The sequence below is a fragment of the Oncorhynchus tshawytscha genome, linkage group LG16 (assembly GCF_018296145.1).
Source record: "Oncorhynchus tshawytscha isolate Ot180627B linkage group LG16, Otsh_v2.0, whole genome shotgun sequence".
NCBI lineage: Eukaryota > Metazoa > Chordata > Actinopteri > Salmoniformes > Salmonidae > Oncorhynchus > Oncorhynchus tshawytscha.
Genome location: NC_056444.1, coordinates 66,614,039 through 66,629,491, shown reverse-complemented (window position 1 = coordinate 66,629,491; position 15,453 = coordinate 66,614,039). Strand labels below are relative to the sequence as shown.

General features: G+C 41.9%; 1 protein-coding gene and 1 pseudogene across 1 annotated transcript; one reads left to right on the top strand and one right to left on the bottom strand.

Moving 5' to 3' along the window:
- The first annotated feature begins 5,439 nt into the window (after positions 1 to 5,439).
- On the top strand, positions 5,440 to 9,412 carry LOC112216148 (PRA1 family protein 3). Its single transcript, XM_024375910.2, has 3 exons — positions 5,440 to 5,651; positions 6,580 to 6,797; positions 8,280 to 9,412. The coding sequence occupies exons 1-3, from the start codon at positions 5,473 to 5,475 to the stop codon at positions 8,456 to 8,458; spliced, it is 576 nt and encodes a 191-aa protein (XP_024231678.1). The 5' UTR covers positions 5,440 to 5,472; the 3' UTR covers positions 8,459 to 9,412.
- A 3,060-nt stretch (positions 9,413 to 12,472) lies between these two features.
- LOC112216147 lies at positions 12,473 to 14,782 on the bottom strand (annotated as a pseudogene).
- Positions 14,783 to 15,453: the final 671 nt, after the last annotated feature.

Sequence of the window (15,453 nt, the reverse complement as noted above, 5' to 3'; positions counted from 1 at the left end):
ACATGCGACAGACATGACAGTCTGGAGACGCCATGGAGAACATTCTGCTGCCTGCAACATCCTCCAGCATGATCGGTTTGGCGGTGGGTCAGTCATGGTGTGGGGTGGCATTTCTTTGGGGGGCCGCACAGCCCTCCATGTGCTCGCCAGAGGTAGCCTGACAGAGGTACCGAGATGAGATCCTTAGACCCCGAGACCCCTTGTGAGACCATGTGCTGGTGCGGTTGGCCCTGGGTTCCTCCTAATGCAAGACAATGCTAGACCTCATGTGGCTGGAGTGTGTCAGCAGTTCCTGCAAGAGGAAGGCATTGATGCTATGGACTGGCCCTCCCGTTCCCCAGACCTGAATCCAATTAAGCACATCTGGGACATCATGTCTCGCTCCATCCACCAACAGACTGTCCAGGAGTTGGCGGATGCTTTAGTCCAGGTCTGGGAGGAGATCCCTCAGGAGACCATCTGCCACCTCATCAGGAGCATGCCCAGGCTTTGTAGGGAGGTCATACAGGCACGTGGAGGCCACACACACACTACCGAGCCTCATTTTGACTTGTTTTAAGGACATTACATCAAAGTTGGATCAGCCTGTAGTGTGGTTTTCCACTTTAATTTTGAGTGGAACTCCAAATCCAGACCTCCATGGGTTGATAAATTTGATTTCCATTGATAATTTCTGTGTGATTTTGTTGTCAGCACATTCAACTATGTAAAAAAAAAAGTGTTTAATAAGAATATTTAATTCATTCAGATCTAGGATGTGTTATTTTAGTGTTCGCTTTATTTTTTTGAGCAGTGTATATTTCCATAATCAAAAATATTCAGGTTTCATACAAACAGTGGCAAGTCAAATTCAAGGACTTTTAAGTACTTTGAGCTAGCTAGAGTCAGACTGAAATATCAGCGACTCTTTAACAGCTGTACAATCATTCTCAGAGTGTCAGGAGGGTGGTTTGGGGGGGATGTCTATTGACACGGAAGGAGTCGAGGGATTTCAAAAAAATTCCCGCAGTCTCTCTGACACTTGCCACTTTAGGTCTGGGCTGAGGTAGTTCATTTCACATCTCAGCCTATGTCGTGGGCGAAGTTTCCCATTGGACAGAGTGGTGAATTAAAGTGCTGCTAACCAGGTAAATCCGAGGGAGCAGGTGAACATAACGAGAATTTATGGGGGGTGATAAGGAACATATATATAAGTCTAGGCAACCGTACCACCTGACATGATAACGCCTTACTAACGTCTGCGTGACACCTGCATCGCATGTTAATGAAAGACATAATGTGCATAGTTTATATTTATATTAATTAAATCTCAACCATAAATGTTAGAAATGTACAATTTTCCCCATGCAAGCAGACATTCCGACATAGCCACCTTGAACTATAGTGTAGCCTACGGCTTGTGTATTTCCTGTTATCGCTAATGGCCTACAAATGATGATGCCCAATCTATAGATATTCTGTCTTTCCCTCAACAACTCATGGCATGGTATGATATCTTATCTCGCTGTATACAGATCTAAATGTTGTTAGCCAATCACAGACTGTGTTGTTACCAGTTCCACATCAGACAACCAATAAGAGTTGTGTCCACGGCTTTCAGGGGTTCATAGTTGCTATTCAGACTCCTTGGGATGTCCCTTCAGTCGAATAGAGCAGTTCATAGACTTTCCCAGAGGGGCTTTGCTAATCTGGATCCTTGGGATGACAATACCTCTATCAAGTATAAATGTTAATTGGTTAAGTTTAGTGTTAACTTAGGGTTCAGGGTAAGGACGTCCCAAGGAATCCAGATAGCAGTGACCGTTCATAGAGTGAGACTGGCACAGTATTTGAGAGCTAAGCGGCAACACAGACATTAATTTATTTGTTTTTTTACAATAGGCAGAAGCGATTTGAATGTCTGCCCCAGATAGTTTCCTTATTAGAGATGATAAAAATAATTACCAAGATGTTCTTGATCCAACTGAGCAGGAAGTAGGCTATATTTAAGTTGTGATATCGTTAGGAAATATTTAGGTCTACTGTATTAAGGCAAATGTGGTCTATTTGAAAATAAGTATTTTTTGCTGATAACGTACTGTTGAAAGCACATAGGCAATATTATTTACTGTGTTGATAGCGTAGTAGGTTATTGTACAATAACGTAATTGTATGTGCTAGCATTATTTATTTAATGGATTAATTTAATTGTAAATGAGATAATTACTTTTCACTGAAGAAGGGAAAATAGGTACAACATGCAACAATGATCAAAGACCTAAAATTATGCCTGACAATATCACAACGGTATCCTAACATGTTGTAGAATAGGCTACTGCTGTATCCACACGAATGTAAATGTACACTACCGTTCAAAAGTTTGGGGTCACAGAAATGTCCTTGTTTTTGAAAGAAAAGCAATTTGTGCCCATTAAAAGAACATCAAATTGATCAAAAATACAGTGTAGACATTGTTAATGTTATAAATTACTTTTGGAAACGGATGATTTTTGTATGGAATATCTACATAGGCATACAGAGGCCCAGTACCAGCAACCATCACTCCTGTGTTCCAATGGCACGTTGTGTTCGCTAATCCAAGTTTATCATTATAAAAAGGCTAATTGATCATTTGAAAACCCTTTTTTAATTATGTTAGCACAGCTGAAAATGTTGTGCTGATTAAAGAAGCAATAAAACTGACCTTTAGACGAGTTGAGTATCTGGAGCGTCAGCATTTGTGGGTTCGATTACAGGCACAAAATGGCCAGAAACCAATAACTTTCTTCTGAAACTTGTCAGGCTATTCTTGTTCTGAGAAATGAAGGCTATTCCATGTGAGAAATTGCCAAGAAACTGAAGATCTGTCACAACACTGTGTACTACTCCCTTCACAGAACAGCACAAACTGGCTCTAACCAGAATAGAAAGAGGAGTGGGAGGCCCAGGTGCACAACTGAGCAAGAGGACAAGTACATTAGAGTGTCTAGTTTCAGAAACAGCCACCTCACAAGTCCTCAACTGGCAGCTTCATTAAATAGTACTTGCAAAACACCAGTCTCAACATCAACAGTGAAGAGGCGACTCCAGGATGCTGGCCTTCTAGGCAGAGTTACAAAGAAAAAGCCATATTTCAGACTGGCCAATAAAAATAAAAGATTAAGATGGGCAAAAGAACACAGACACTGGACAGAGAGACTCTGCCTAGAAGGACAGCATCCTGGAGTCACCTCTTCACTGTTGACATTGAGACAATCTGAAGGTAATTATCTTTGCACACAACACAGCAGTGTCCAGGCCTCCACAGTATTCACTCTATGATGTCATGTTTACCCTGATGCCTGTTTATTCATAAAAAGCAGAAGATGGTAAATAACATTAAATCGCAATGGTTAGCCTATGCAAATTAATAGGAATACATTTACCCTAATTGGTAATATGACGTGGGGGAAAGTCAGGATCCTAGTCAGGCTTTTGTTTGTCAATTCCAGATTAAATATAGGTCTTCATGTGTATCAAATCCATAGGCAATTGTGGGCTAAATATATGACAAAGAGCTTAAATGTTCAGGCTTTATCATGATCTGTGATCAAAACAGGCTGGAGTGTTTACGGTTCCGTTTAGTCTAATGATATGCGTAAGAACGCAACTGCCTGATTCAATGGGGTTCTCCTGAATAATAAATGTTATCTGTTCAATCAAATGTATTTATAAATCCCTTCTCACATCAGCTGATGTCATAAAGTGCTGTACAGAAACCCAGCCTAAAATCCCAAACAGCAAGCAATGCAGGTGTAGATGCACAGTGGCTAGGAAAAACTCCCTAGAAAAGGCCAGAACCTAGGAAGAAACCTAGAGAGGAACCAGGCTATGAGGGGTGGCCAGTCCTCATCTGGCTGATCATGATGCTGTTTAGTATAGCTAAATTGCTATACTAAACAGAGACTTCAACTAACACGTAACACATGTAGACGTTTAAGTTGTTTGTGGTAAAATCATTCATAACAAACTTACATGCAAACTGACACATGACGTGTCAGCGACACGTTACGCAATGTGAACACTACGTCCACATGACGTGTACTTGTCGTGAAGCGTCGGAAGTTTGACGCCTTAGAAACAAACTTGTCTCCATTGACAGTCCATGTTAATTCATGGCGCTAGGAAGACGTTAGGTGACTTGGTGAGAGGTATCAGTAGCTTCATGAGGCTTAATTCTCTCATGTATCACACCCCATAAGTATACACGAATCCAATATCCTGCCAGACTATTTTATAAATGTAAACAGGCGCTGTAACATGGCGATATGACCATGTGTGTACTCTAACCCTATAAACAGGTGTGTATCAATTTAACCTTTTGTTTTCTGAAAATGATTTCTCACTGATATGAAAGATAAGGTCATTATGCTTCCAAAATCGTACCACAAGCGTTGCGTGTTAATGTTCAGAGCGAGCGTCGACCAAAACTCCCGCATACAGAATACGCCTTCGTCTGTTGACTCTTATGTGTAACGCTCCAGGCTGGTAAACTAGATAAGTTACCTATCGGTTAGCCGATTTTCATCTGTGTGGAACTTAGAGTCATGATCAAGGGCTAGCTAACGTTAACATAACTAACTGGTCTTTTTTGATATTGCAGAGCTAGAGCCTCTGGCCGAGGGTAGATTTGGTACACATTGACTAGGTTTATTATTTCTAGCTAATATTTGCCTGGTCGTTATAGTAAACTAGCTAACTACTTGAATTGGGCCAATTTCCAAAACTGAAATTGTTGAATGAATAAATTTCCACACTCCATGCTAACAGGCTAGCTAACTAGTTGTGCAACTCAACTCAAACCTACTGCTGACAGTTTCAAGCAGTTCGTCACTAACTTCTCAGTCAGCTCCTCTATTTTCCTTCTTTTATTCTCCCTAAAAATGAGAGAATAAAAGAAGGTTCAATGCTTGTTTTACAGCAGCATATTTCTGTCAGCTACAATATCTATTTTGGTAAAGTTACTTACGGCTCTTCAGCACCCGCCATACTTTCACGCTGCCATGTCGCCAGTGCCTGTACTGTATATTCACAAAAATCAAACCTGCGTTAGCATTATGTGCTCAACTTTTGCACACTGACATATAATGGTGCTTTCAAGACAACTGAGAACTCAGGTAAAACGAGGTCAAATCATCACGTCAGTGATATTCAGGTCGGAGCTATAGAAAGATGCTCAAGATTCCGAGTTGGATGACCGTTAAAACGATATTTCGTTTTTTTCCGAGTTCGTTAATGCTTGGAAGTCGGAGATTTCTGAATTCCCATTTGTTTTAAACGCGGCATAAGGTGAAGCCATAGACTGTTAAAAAAAATAGGGAGAAGCGCAAAGTAATTTTGATTCACGTCAACATTACTGCGCTTGTCCTACTCTCGCGAGAAGCTGAACTGCTAAGAACGAGAACTGATTTGATCAGCTGATAAGTCAAAATACTCGCGCAGTGAAACTCAGAGATGGCGAGTATGGAGCTTGCACCACTTAGACCATGGGATGACTTCTTCCCAGGAGCTGATCGATTTGCAAAACCCGACTTCGGAGATTTAGCTAAATGGAACAACAGGGTGATCAGCAACTTGTTATACTATCAGACCAATTATTTCGCCGTGGCCATAGTGGTTTTCCTGATCGTGGGGTAAGTCATCATGACAGCGCGAGCTTCCTAGCATTATCTACCCAGCTGCTATAGCTAGCTAGATAGATAACTAGTTTCTTTGATTAGCCTGCCATCCGATCCACGCGCCAGTCATGGGCATTTATTCATAGCAATGCGCAGTCCCTATATACCTTTTCATATTACTCCAACGACAAAATAAGAGATCCAGTCATGTCATGGAATTGGAATGGAGTCTGGCATTAGCTACTGTAGTTGTCCTGCTAAAAACAAATGTCATTGCACCACTTTTCCTGAATCAGCTGCCAGCAACTGTGTGACATTTTTTTGAATCATGGGAGCCATGATGAACATAGTAATTATAAGGTAGTGTAGGCCTTAGGCTAATAGTAACCAATTTCTTTATAGTCTAATTTTCATTTGAGTACTTGAGTAAATTTTTTCTCTTTTGAAATTAACATAAATGGTACTCAAAATCTAAAAAGGTACTCAAGTACGAAACTGAACTTTTTGACAGAGATGAGAATTTGACAGATGAGTTTCCTGTCACATGTATTTTCTATTAATAGTCTCTTGAATCGACCTGACAATGACAACACGTGGATGCTGCAAGTTGTCCCAGCTGTTGGGTCCTTATCTCAGCCACACACTGATCCATGTCAAAGTATGCTATTAATACAATTGATAAGATACCTGAGGAACAGCTTTGTATGTGTCCTAATTCCTAAATTGCAGCTACAGTAGCTTGAAAGTTATATTATTTTCGAAAATGGCTCAGATAAAAACAAATAAATAATGTAAATGTGTTCATCTTATTCCAGCCACCAGGTTGTGCTCATCATTACATGTATTTTGTTTTAGAGCCCCAATTTGTTGTTTTGCATTGCCATGTATAGCGTTTGAGTTGATTTAGAGGTTGTGTAATCTGTGTTTCCCTTCTGTTGTGTAGGTTTCTGAACCCTCTTGGCATGTTTCTGGGCGGTGCGGTGGTCTCTCTGGTCTTCATGTGCTCGGTGTGGGCAGGAGAGAACAAGAATTTCATCAAGAACTTCAAGAAGAAGAACCCCACTTTGTTTGTCATCGCTGTTATGGGAACGAGCTACTTCCTGCTGTCGCTGTGTGGTGGAGTGATGGTCTTCATTTTCGGAATTACTTTTCCCTTGCTGTGTGAGTCTCAAATTCTACACTCATAGGGCCAGCTTTTTGGACACAGATTAAGATCTTTGTACAAGACTAGGCTTTATCTGTGTCTGGGAATTCAGCCCATAGGGTCAGAATCCTGATAATCACACAATGCACAAGTATGCACACAGTAACTAGCATGCAGATTTATCCTAGCTTCCAGGCCTTTTCCAATGGTAACTCCATTGGAATATGGTGCAAACTAGCTACATATTGTATGCAAGATAATGTGATATAACCAAAGATTTTTGATGTCCATTACTGGCTGTTACAGGAAAGCCCCATACAAACTGCCACCATAGATTTTTCAACTAACCTGTCCTTGATACTTTCTTCATTTTCGATTTGGTGTAAGAAGTATCTTAGAAATGTCAGTTCCCAGTTGCAAGTGGTTCTACAAAAATCAACGGAACCCCCTCAAAAATATGAAATCCATGTTTTGTTCCTCACCATCTTAGCTGCCGCACATCTAGCACTTCCCAGCATCTTTGCAGGAACTATTCATTTCAATGCAATTCAATTTCCCTACCTTTTTTTTTGTTTTTGTTTAGTAATTTAACCTTTTTTTTTGTAAAAAATGTTCTCGCTGATATGAAAGATACATGCCGCAACACAAGAGATGCGTGTTAATGTTTAGAGCAAGAGTTTGGGCTCTTAACATAAGTCCCCTGGTCAGCAGATACTATCGTCAATAGATGCTAAAGCAGTTAGCGTCTATGAATGGGGTAGGTGCAAACATGAAGATGGAGCAAACAGATTGTATTTAGATTTTTTTATTGAACCTTTATTTAACTACACTCTCTAATTGTATGGGTTCAATATGGAGAATGCATGTGCCACTGTTTTGAAAAGAAATAGCCTAGACCAGTGTTTCCCAATTCCAGTCCTCAAGTACCCCAAACAGTACACATTTTAATTGTAGCCATGGACGAGCACACCTTATTCAACTTATCAACTAATCATCAAGACCTCGTTAAGTTGAATCAGGTATGGTGTTGGAGTAGACTGGAGTTGTGAAGTGCTGGCCTAGACAAACTGCTACATTCTGAAATACACATTACAGAACACAATGTTTAGGGCAATTGATGGTTCTGAGAAAAGTACAGGCAACAACTGTAACATTGTGGTGGAAAAACAGGAGGCAGTCAGTATGTAACACAGGCTATCCCAAGAGGGCTGTCCTGTGGCTGCCGACGTGGTTGCTATGTACTGTCTGTACTACAGACTCCACTACATTTACTGGCTTACATCATGCAGTCAGCATCTGGCGAGGGAAGTAAAGATGCCTCTCCTTAACCCGTTAGTCAATTGTTTTTCATAACATACCTGGAAAATAATTATCCTTCTCAGTTGAAGCTGCATAAGAGTAAGGCACACGTGTGCACTTTTACAACATGTTTCCAGCTGACAGAATTGATAGCATATCCTGAATGGGTAGGAAACTAATCCTGCCTTTCTTCCCTATAGTGATCCTGGTTCATGCGTCTCTGAGGCTGCGCAACATGAAGAACAGACTGGAGAATAAGATGGAGGGAGTGGGCATGAAAAAGTCCCCGATGGGCATCATCCTGGATCTGCTAGACCAACAGGAGGAGAAGATCAACAAGATCCAGGACTTCCTGGAGTCAAAGCTAAACAAGGATTGAGGGGAGAGAGCCAAAATGGCACCCGCAACCCCATTCTGATTAAATTCAACATGGTTTGCTTTTTCCTTTAACACCAAAATCAAGTGTGTTGATTTGTACCCCATATAATATCAGTGTTGTCGCATTCCCCCTATTTATCATTCTCACTCCATTTGTTTTGTTATATTGAAACACCTTTGTACATTTTGTGTCACAGTCCCTGATTTTCTTTGGAGCATTTCAGAAAGATTTGCACTGTCGTGTATGGATCAGATGTTGGGGGGAAGGCACCTGGCACAATGAAATGAGGCATGAGCATTCCTGTGTATATTGTGTGTCCATTCAAATAAACACACAATACACATGTCATTATGTAATTGCAATATATATCCAGGCACATTTGACTTTTGAGTGCGTGTACAATATCAAAAACAAAAAAGGCTGCATGTTAGAATGCAAATATTGCATGTTAAACCAATTGTGTTCAGTAGCGTAGCATTTTTAATTATCTTTTTACATTTTTTAGATCAAAGCATTTAATCAATCAGAACCAATTTATTTGCTACCTCAAAAGAAGAATCATCGCTCTATTTTCTCTTAAGCTGAACTGGTGTCGCTGGGCTCCCCCTTATATTCACTGGACCAGTGACTGCTTATTGACAAGTAGCAATAATGTCCCTCTTGTTACTTCAGACCCTGTGGGTTGGGCTTGAGATGAACATTATCAGATCATAGTTATGCAATATGGGAAAATGAATGGCAAATGCAGCTTTATTAATTGAAGTAGTCATGTTGTATATGTTAAAGTTGTGCTTTCATGTATCACCACATTTTCTGTACTTGTGTATTCAGCATAAAGCATGCAGAAAACAAATGTTTGCATTACAAAAAGGACAGGGTAAGGCACCAAAGTATTGATGGAAAAATATTAGTACAAGAATGTTACCTCTGTACTATTAAATATTACACACATTATGAATGTTTGGTGTATTTTTGTTGTGTATTTGAAAATAGGGATTCTGATTGTATTTTCCTGTATTTCCCAGCTGTTTGGAGATTTTTTTTTGTCATGTCCAATCCAATTTATCCAATTCCAGGGATCACCATTGGTAATTCATATAAAACGATTAAATAGATTTTAAGATGCTGTTCAGATCCCAGAATGAAAGGCCCAGTGCAGTCAAAAACATGATTTCCTGTGTTTTATACATAGCCTCAGCAAAAAAAAGAAACGTCCTCTCACTGTCAACTGTGTTTATTTTCAGCAAACTTAACGTGTGTAAATATTTGTGTTTCGGGGATGCCCTCATGGCATTGGGGTGGCAGGGTAACCTAGTGGTTAGAGCATTGGACTAGTAACCGAAAGTTTGCAAGTTCAAATCCCCGAGCTGACAAGGTATAAAATCTGTAATTCTGTCCCTGAACAGGCAGTTAACCCACTGTTTCTAGGCTGTCATTGAAAATAAGAATTTGTTCTTAACTGATTTTTTATGTCAATACAGTTATTATTCCAGTCCCTGAACGACTGATCCACAATGTTTTACACAGTAAAAGACTACGGGCTGGATTCAATCCGTATCGCTAAAGTATCACGGAAGATCCACATTATAGCTCATTGAAATTTAGGGCTTGATTCAATCTGTATTGCTAAAGCGTTACAGATTACGTAATCAAAATGTTAAGGTAATTTACTATTGAGCTGACACATGCAGCTTTACCGTGAATGCAGTCTCTGCTAACGCAGGAACATTGCCTTTAAATTTCAATCACGCTGTAATGCTGAACTTCAGCAATAGAGATTGAGGAGAGCCCCGAAAGGCAATGTTCTTGTGAGACTGCATTCACAGTGAAGGCTGCATATGTCGGCTCAATCGGAAATTACCTTTACATTTTGACGTAGATCTTTTGTAATACGGATTGAATCCATGGTGCCTCCGTATACTGTATATTCTGTATATGGTGTTCAGATATATCTATATTGAAAAGTTGGCAGTTAGACACCATAGTGGTTTTAAAAACCCATATATGAAAGATCCAAGTCATCAGTAGAGGATGTACTATGCTTTTGGTGCTGTACAAATTCATTGAATTTTACTCAAACAAATATAATATATTTTTTCTTAGACAGTCTTCATTGAGTCTACTTATACCTATGATGCACATTCTATGGTGCATTTTCCAGCTGTAGACTCATATCCAAATACCATAAAAGTTCTTCCAAACCTCAAAGAACAAAACTTGTTCTGCCTGACCATGAGAACTGAGGCAGACTATTGTTACAAGTGGAAGACATTAAACACATCATGTTTAACAAACACAGCCTGATGTTGTAAATTCCTCAGAGATTGAAGAGACTGGTTTCTCTTGATTCCAATTCTTTGGGGAGCGGCACCTATAGGAGTAATACATTATGCAAAGAAACAGCTGTGAGAAAGCTTTGATTGGCAGTGGAGGATACACAGATATATCACATCATTTGAATTTCACACTATAAATCTGGTGTACATATTTGCTAGCGTGTGTCTAATATGGGTTAAAGCTAACAAGTTTGATTGGACTAAGTTTCTCCAGTTCAAGAGTGTTCCACAATACATAAACTCAGCAAAAAAATAAACATCCTCTCACTGTCAACTGTGTTTAGTTTCAGCAAACGTAACATGTGTAAATATTTGTATGAACATAAGATTCAACAGCTGAGACATAAACTGAACAAGTTCCACAGACATGTGACGAACAGAAATGGAATAATGTGTCCCTGAACAAAGGGTGTGTCAAAATCAAAAGCGACAGTCAGTATCTGGTGTGGCCACCAGCTGCATTAAGTACTGCAGTGCATCTCCTCCTCATGGACTGCACCAGATTTGCCAATTCTTGCTGTGGGATGTTACCCCACTCTTCCACCAAGGCACCTGCAAGATCCTAGACATTTCTGTGGGGAATGGCCATAGCCCTCACCCTCTGATCCAACAGGTCCCAGACGTGCTCAATGGGATTGAGATCCGGGCTCTTCGCTGGCCATGGCAGAACTCTGACATTCCTGTCTTGCAGGAAATCACCCACAGAACGAGCAGTGTGGCTGGTGTCATTGTCATGCTGGAGGGTCATGTCAGGATGAGCCTGCAGGAAGGGTACCACATGAGGGAGGAGGATGTCTTCCCAGTAAAGCACAGCGTTGAGATTGCCTGCAATGACAACAAGCTCAGTCCGTTGATGACGACTCAAGCTCAGTCCGATGATGATGACTCAAAATCGATCCCGCTCCAGAGTACAGGCATCTGTGTAACACTCATTCCTTCGACGATAAACGCGAATCTGACCATCACCCCGGTGAGACAAAACCACGACTCATCAGTGAAGAGCACTTTTTGCCAGTCCTGTCTGGTCCAGCGACGGTGGGTTTGTGCCTATAGGCGAAGTTGTTGCCGGTGATGTCTGGTGAGGATCTGCCTTACAACAGGCCTACAAGCCCTCAGTCCAGCCTCTCTCAGCCTACTGCGGACAGTCTGAGCACTGATGGAGGGATTGTGCGTTCCTGGTGTAACAAGGGCAGTTGGTGTTGCCATCCTGTACCTATCCCGCAGGTGTGATGTTCGGATGTACCAATCCTGTGCAGGTGTTGTTACACTTGATCTGCCACTGAGAGGACGATCAGCTGTCCTTCCTGTCTCCCTGTAGCACTGTCTTAGGCATCTCACAGTACGGACATTGCAATTTATTGCCCTGGGGCACATCTGCAGTCCTCATGCCTCTTTGCAGCATGTCCAAGGCACATTCACGCAGATGAGCAGGGACCCTGGGCATCTTTCTTTGGGTGTTTTTCAGAGTCAGTAGAAAGGCCTCTTTAGTCCTAAGTTTTCATAACTGTGACCTTAATTGCCTACTGTCTGTAAGCTGTCTGTCTACTGTCTGTCTTAATGACCGTTCCACAGGTGCATGTTCATTAATTGTTTATGGTTCATTGAACAAGTATGGGAAACAGTGTTTAAACCCTTTACAATGAAGATCTGTTAAGTTATTTGGATTTTTACAAATTATCTTTGAAAGACAGGGTCCTGAAAAAGGGACGTTTCTTTTTTTCCTGAGTTTATATTACAAAAAAATGTTTTAAGCAATAGTCAGACAACTTCTGACGTCTGACTAAACACTGTGAAGGCTGGTCAGATCAAGTTCGATAACAATGTGTCTGTTAGTGACCCTGTGCTAATCTGAGAATCATCAGTTGAACTCACGGCTTTGAGATAGGCCACATTGCTCTTTTTGATCTCGTTAAGCAGTTCATCGCGGGGTGTCACATCCACCTTGGGTGGCTGCCGCCTTCGAGGAACAGGCTTTAATGTCTTCATCACATCTTTCAGAGTGGCCTTCAGTTCTACCATCTCATCAACGCTGGTACCCCTCTGTTTTCCTGTTGTCTTCCTGAGCTGGACATTCAGCCTCTCTGCTCTCCTGTCGTCCCTTGGGTCCAGATCCAGAAAAGGGTCAAGCTTTTTGGGGGTCCTCTTCAGCTGGATGTCTCTTAGAGGGTTACCAGACGAGTCCATGCTGGGGGGTTGTTGTGGAATGGGGTTGCGCTTTGGAGTGTGGTAAAATCTGCCTGTGTTGATACTGTGGAGAAGTGTTGGACTGCTTGACTCGGGAGGAGGGCTCTGGTTTGGGTTCCATGGGACCCTGTGGACCCTTGGGCAGCTGCGGCATGAGGGCGGGATTTCGGGAGGGACGTAGCCAAGCATCGCCAGCAGCCCTGGGGGCAGGTTCAGAGCCCGTTCATACATCTCAAACAACTCCTTCTGCTCCAGCTTCTGCTGCTTGCTCTGCTCCTCGTTCCTCTGTTGTCTCTGGCGGTCCAGGTTCCTGGTCAGTAGGTTAGTCACCACCATCCTAGGTCCTGCCTGCTCAAAGTGGTAGCCCATCTTCAGGAGGGTATTGTTGGCCTTGAGCAGGCGCGACACCTCGATCTCCGCGTGGTGGCCCAGCATGTGTCTCTGGTTGTGGAAGCGGAGCTCAGTGAGCGTCTCGTTGAACTGTAGGCAGCGGATAATGGCGATGATGCCCTTCCCTGTTATGAAGTTAGACTATGTTCAGTGTGGTGATGCTACGGTTCTCTCTCAGCATGTTGGCCAGGGTGAAGGCAATGTTGGCTATGTTGGCTATGCTAAAGGTTTCTACGTGTTTGTTCTTCTTCAAGGCATTGACGTATTCTATAAGCATTTCTTTGGGAATGTTTTCTATGTTGTTCAGGTTTACATCTGTGATAGTGGGGTTGTTGTTGCAGATCTTATCCAGGGTGGTGTCCAGGTTTGTCTCATTCCATGAGGGTCTTGATGTCTTCTTGGCCCCATCAAGGCCACCAAGGCCCCCGCCAAGGGCCAGTGATGGAATAATTAGCTTGTTTATTACTCTCACCTCTTTCTCCGGGACAAAACAGGCCCTCTTCTCCTCTGGAGTCATCTCTGTAACTTCAGGAGTCTCTGTGGTGTTCATTTCTACTTTCTCAGATATTTGTGATGTGCTCTTTTTTTGCTCTCTGCTCTCAGTCTCTTTCTCCTCTTTCTTGTTGGTGAACTCTGGAGGGGGCTGCAAGGGACTGGTAGTGTATACAGTGTTTGTGCTATTGTCATCCAATGACTCATTTAAATGTTTATTCACTGGATGTTCATGTTTTCCTATGACCCTTTCATAGTTTATGTCCTTTTTATCCTCATCCTCTTCCTCCACTATAATTTCCTCTCCTTCAACGCCATCTGTAGCTTCCACCTCAATGACTTCTTCTTGCACCTCATACACAATTTCCATGTGTTCAGCATTTTCTTTCTTTTCAGCATCCTCTTCCATGGTTTTCTGATGAAGACAAGTAGTGCAATCATTTAATAAACTTAGCCTTGTAGAACATACAGTCAGTCAGTTAATTATGTTTGTTTATAATGTTATAATAATTAAAGTGGTATACAGTATGATATATTAAGATGTTTCACCAGATAGGTGCAGTGAAATGTATTGTTTTACAGGGTCAGCCATAGTAGTACGGCACCCCTGAAGCAAATTAGGGTTAAGTGACTTGCTCAAGGGCACATCAACAGATTCTTCACCTTGTCGACTCAGATATTCAAACCAGCAATCTTTTGATTTCTGGCCCAATGCTCTAACCGCTAGGCTACCAGCCACCCTATTTGAAGGCTATATCTATGGTATATTGACCATTGGTTATGTAGTCCCTTACCTTATTGGGCAGTAGAGTGACGGGGATCCTCTCCTCCTCCAGCATGCGTTTGGACTCCTTCTCCCAGTACAGATAATCCACCAGGCCCCTGTGGTCAAATGAACCTTCTCTGTCTGGCTTTTCTGCCTCTGACCCACAGGTACCCTCTCATCTGGGGCTATAACGTCCACCTCTTTCTGGAGCTCTTTCAGCTCCTCAGGAGACAAGTTTGCCAGGATGTCATTTTCATTGATGTCTTCATCATCAGAGTCTGCAGATGGCTTTTCTTTCTTCTGGTCCTTCTGTCTCTGACCAAGCGGTACTCTCTCGTCTGGAGCTAAAACATCCATCTCTTTCTGGAGTTCTTGAAGCTCCTCAGGAGACAAGCTAGCCAGGATATCATCTTCATCAATGTCTTCCTCATTTATGTCCTCCATGTCTCAGGTCCCTTTGGTTGGACATATCCATCTAGAAGTCGTTTGACAAAATAATCTGTTTGTCAATCAACCTAAAGGGTAAAAAGTATATCCACAATGACTGAACAGTTCTAGAGCTGAGTGGACAGTGCTACTGGCTCTGTCTCGAGCTGGTAAATGGCCTGCTCACACCTCAGACAAAGTCTAAAATTAACACATAGGATCACATGGAAAATATGTTTGGTGCAAGAGGGTCAGGGGAGACATACTAACATGTTCCTTTTTCAGCAGCTTGAGTCAGCTCAACAGACTTCATGATCTTGCAGCATGGCAGTTGATTGTGAGACAGGAAGAGGGGAAGATAGACAGTAACAGGTGGATTGTTTTTTTTACAAGCCTGGGGA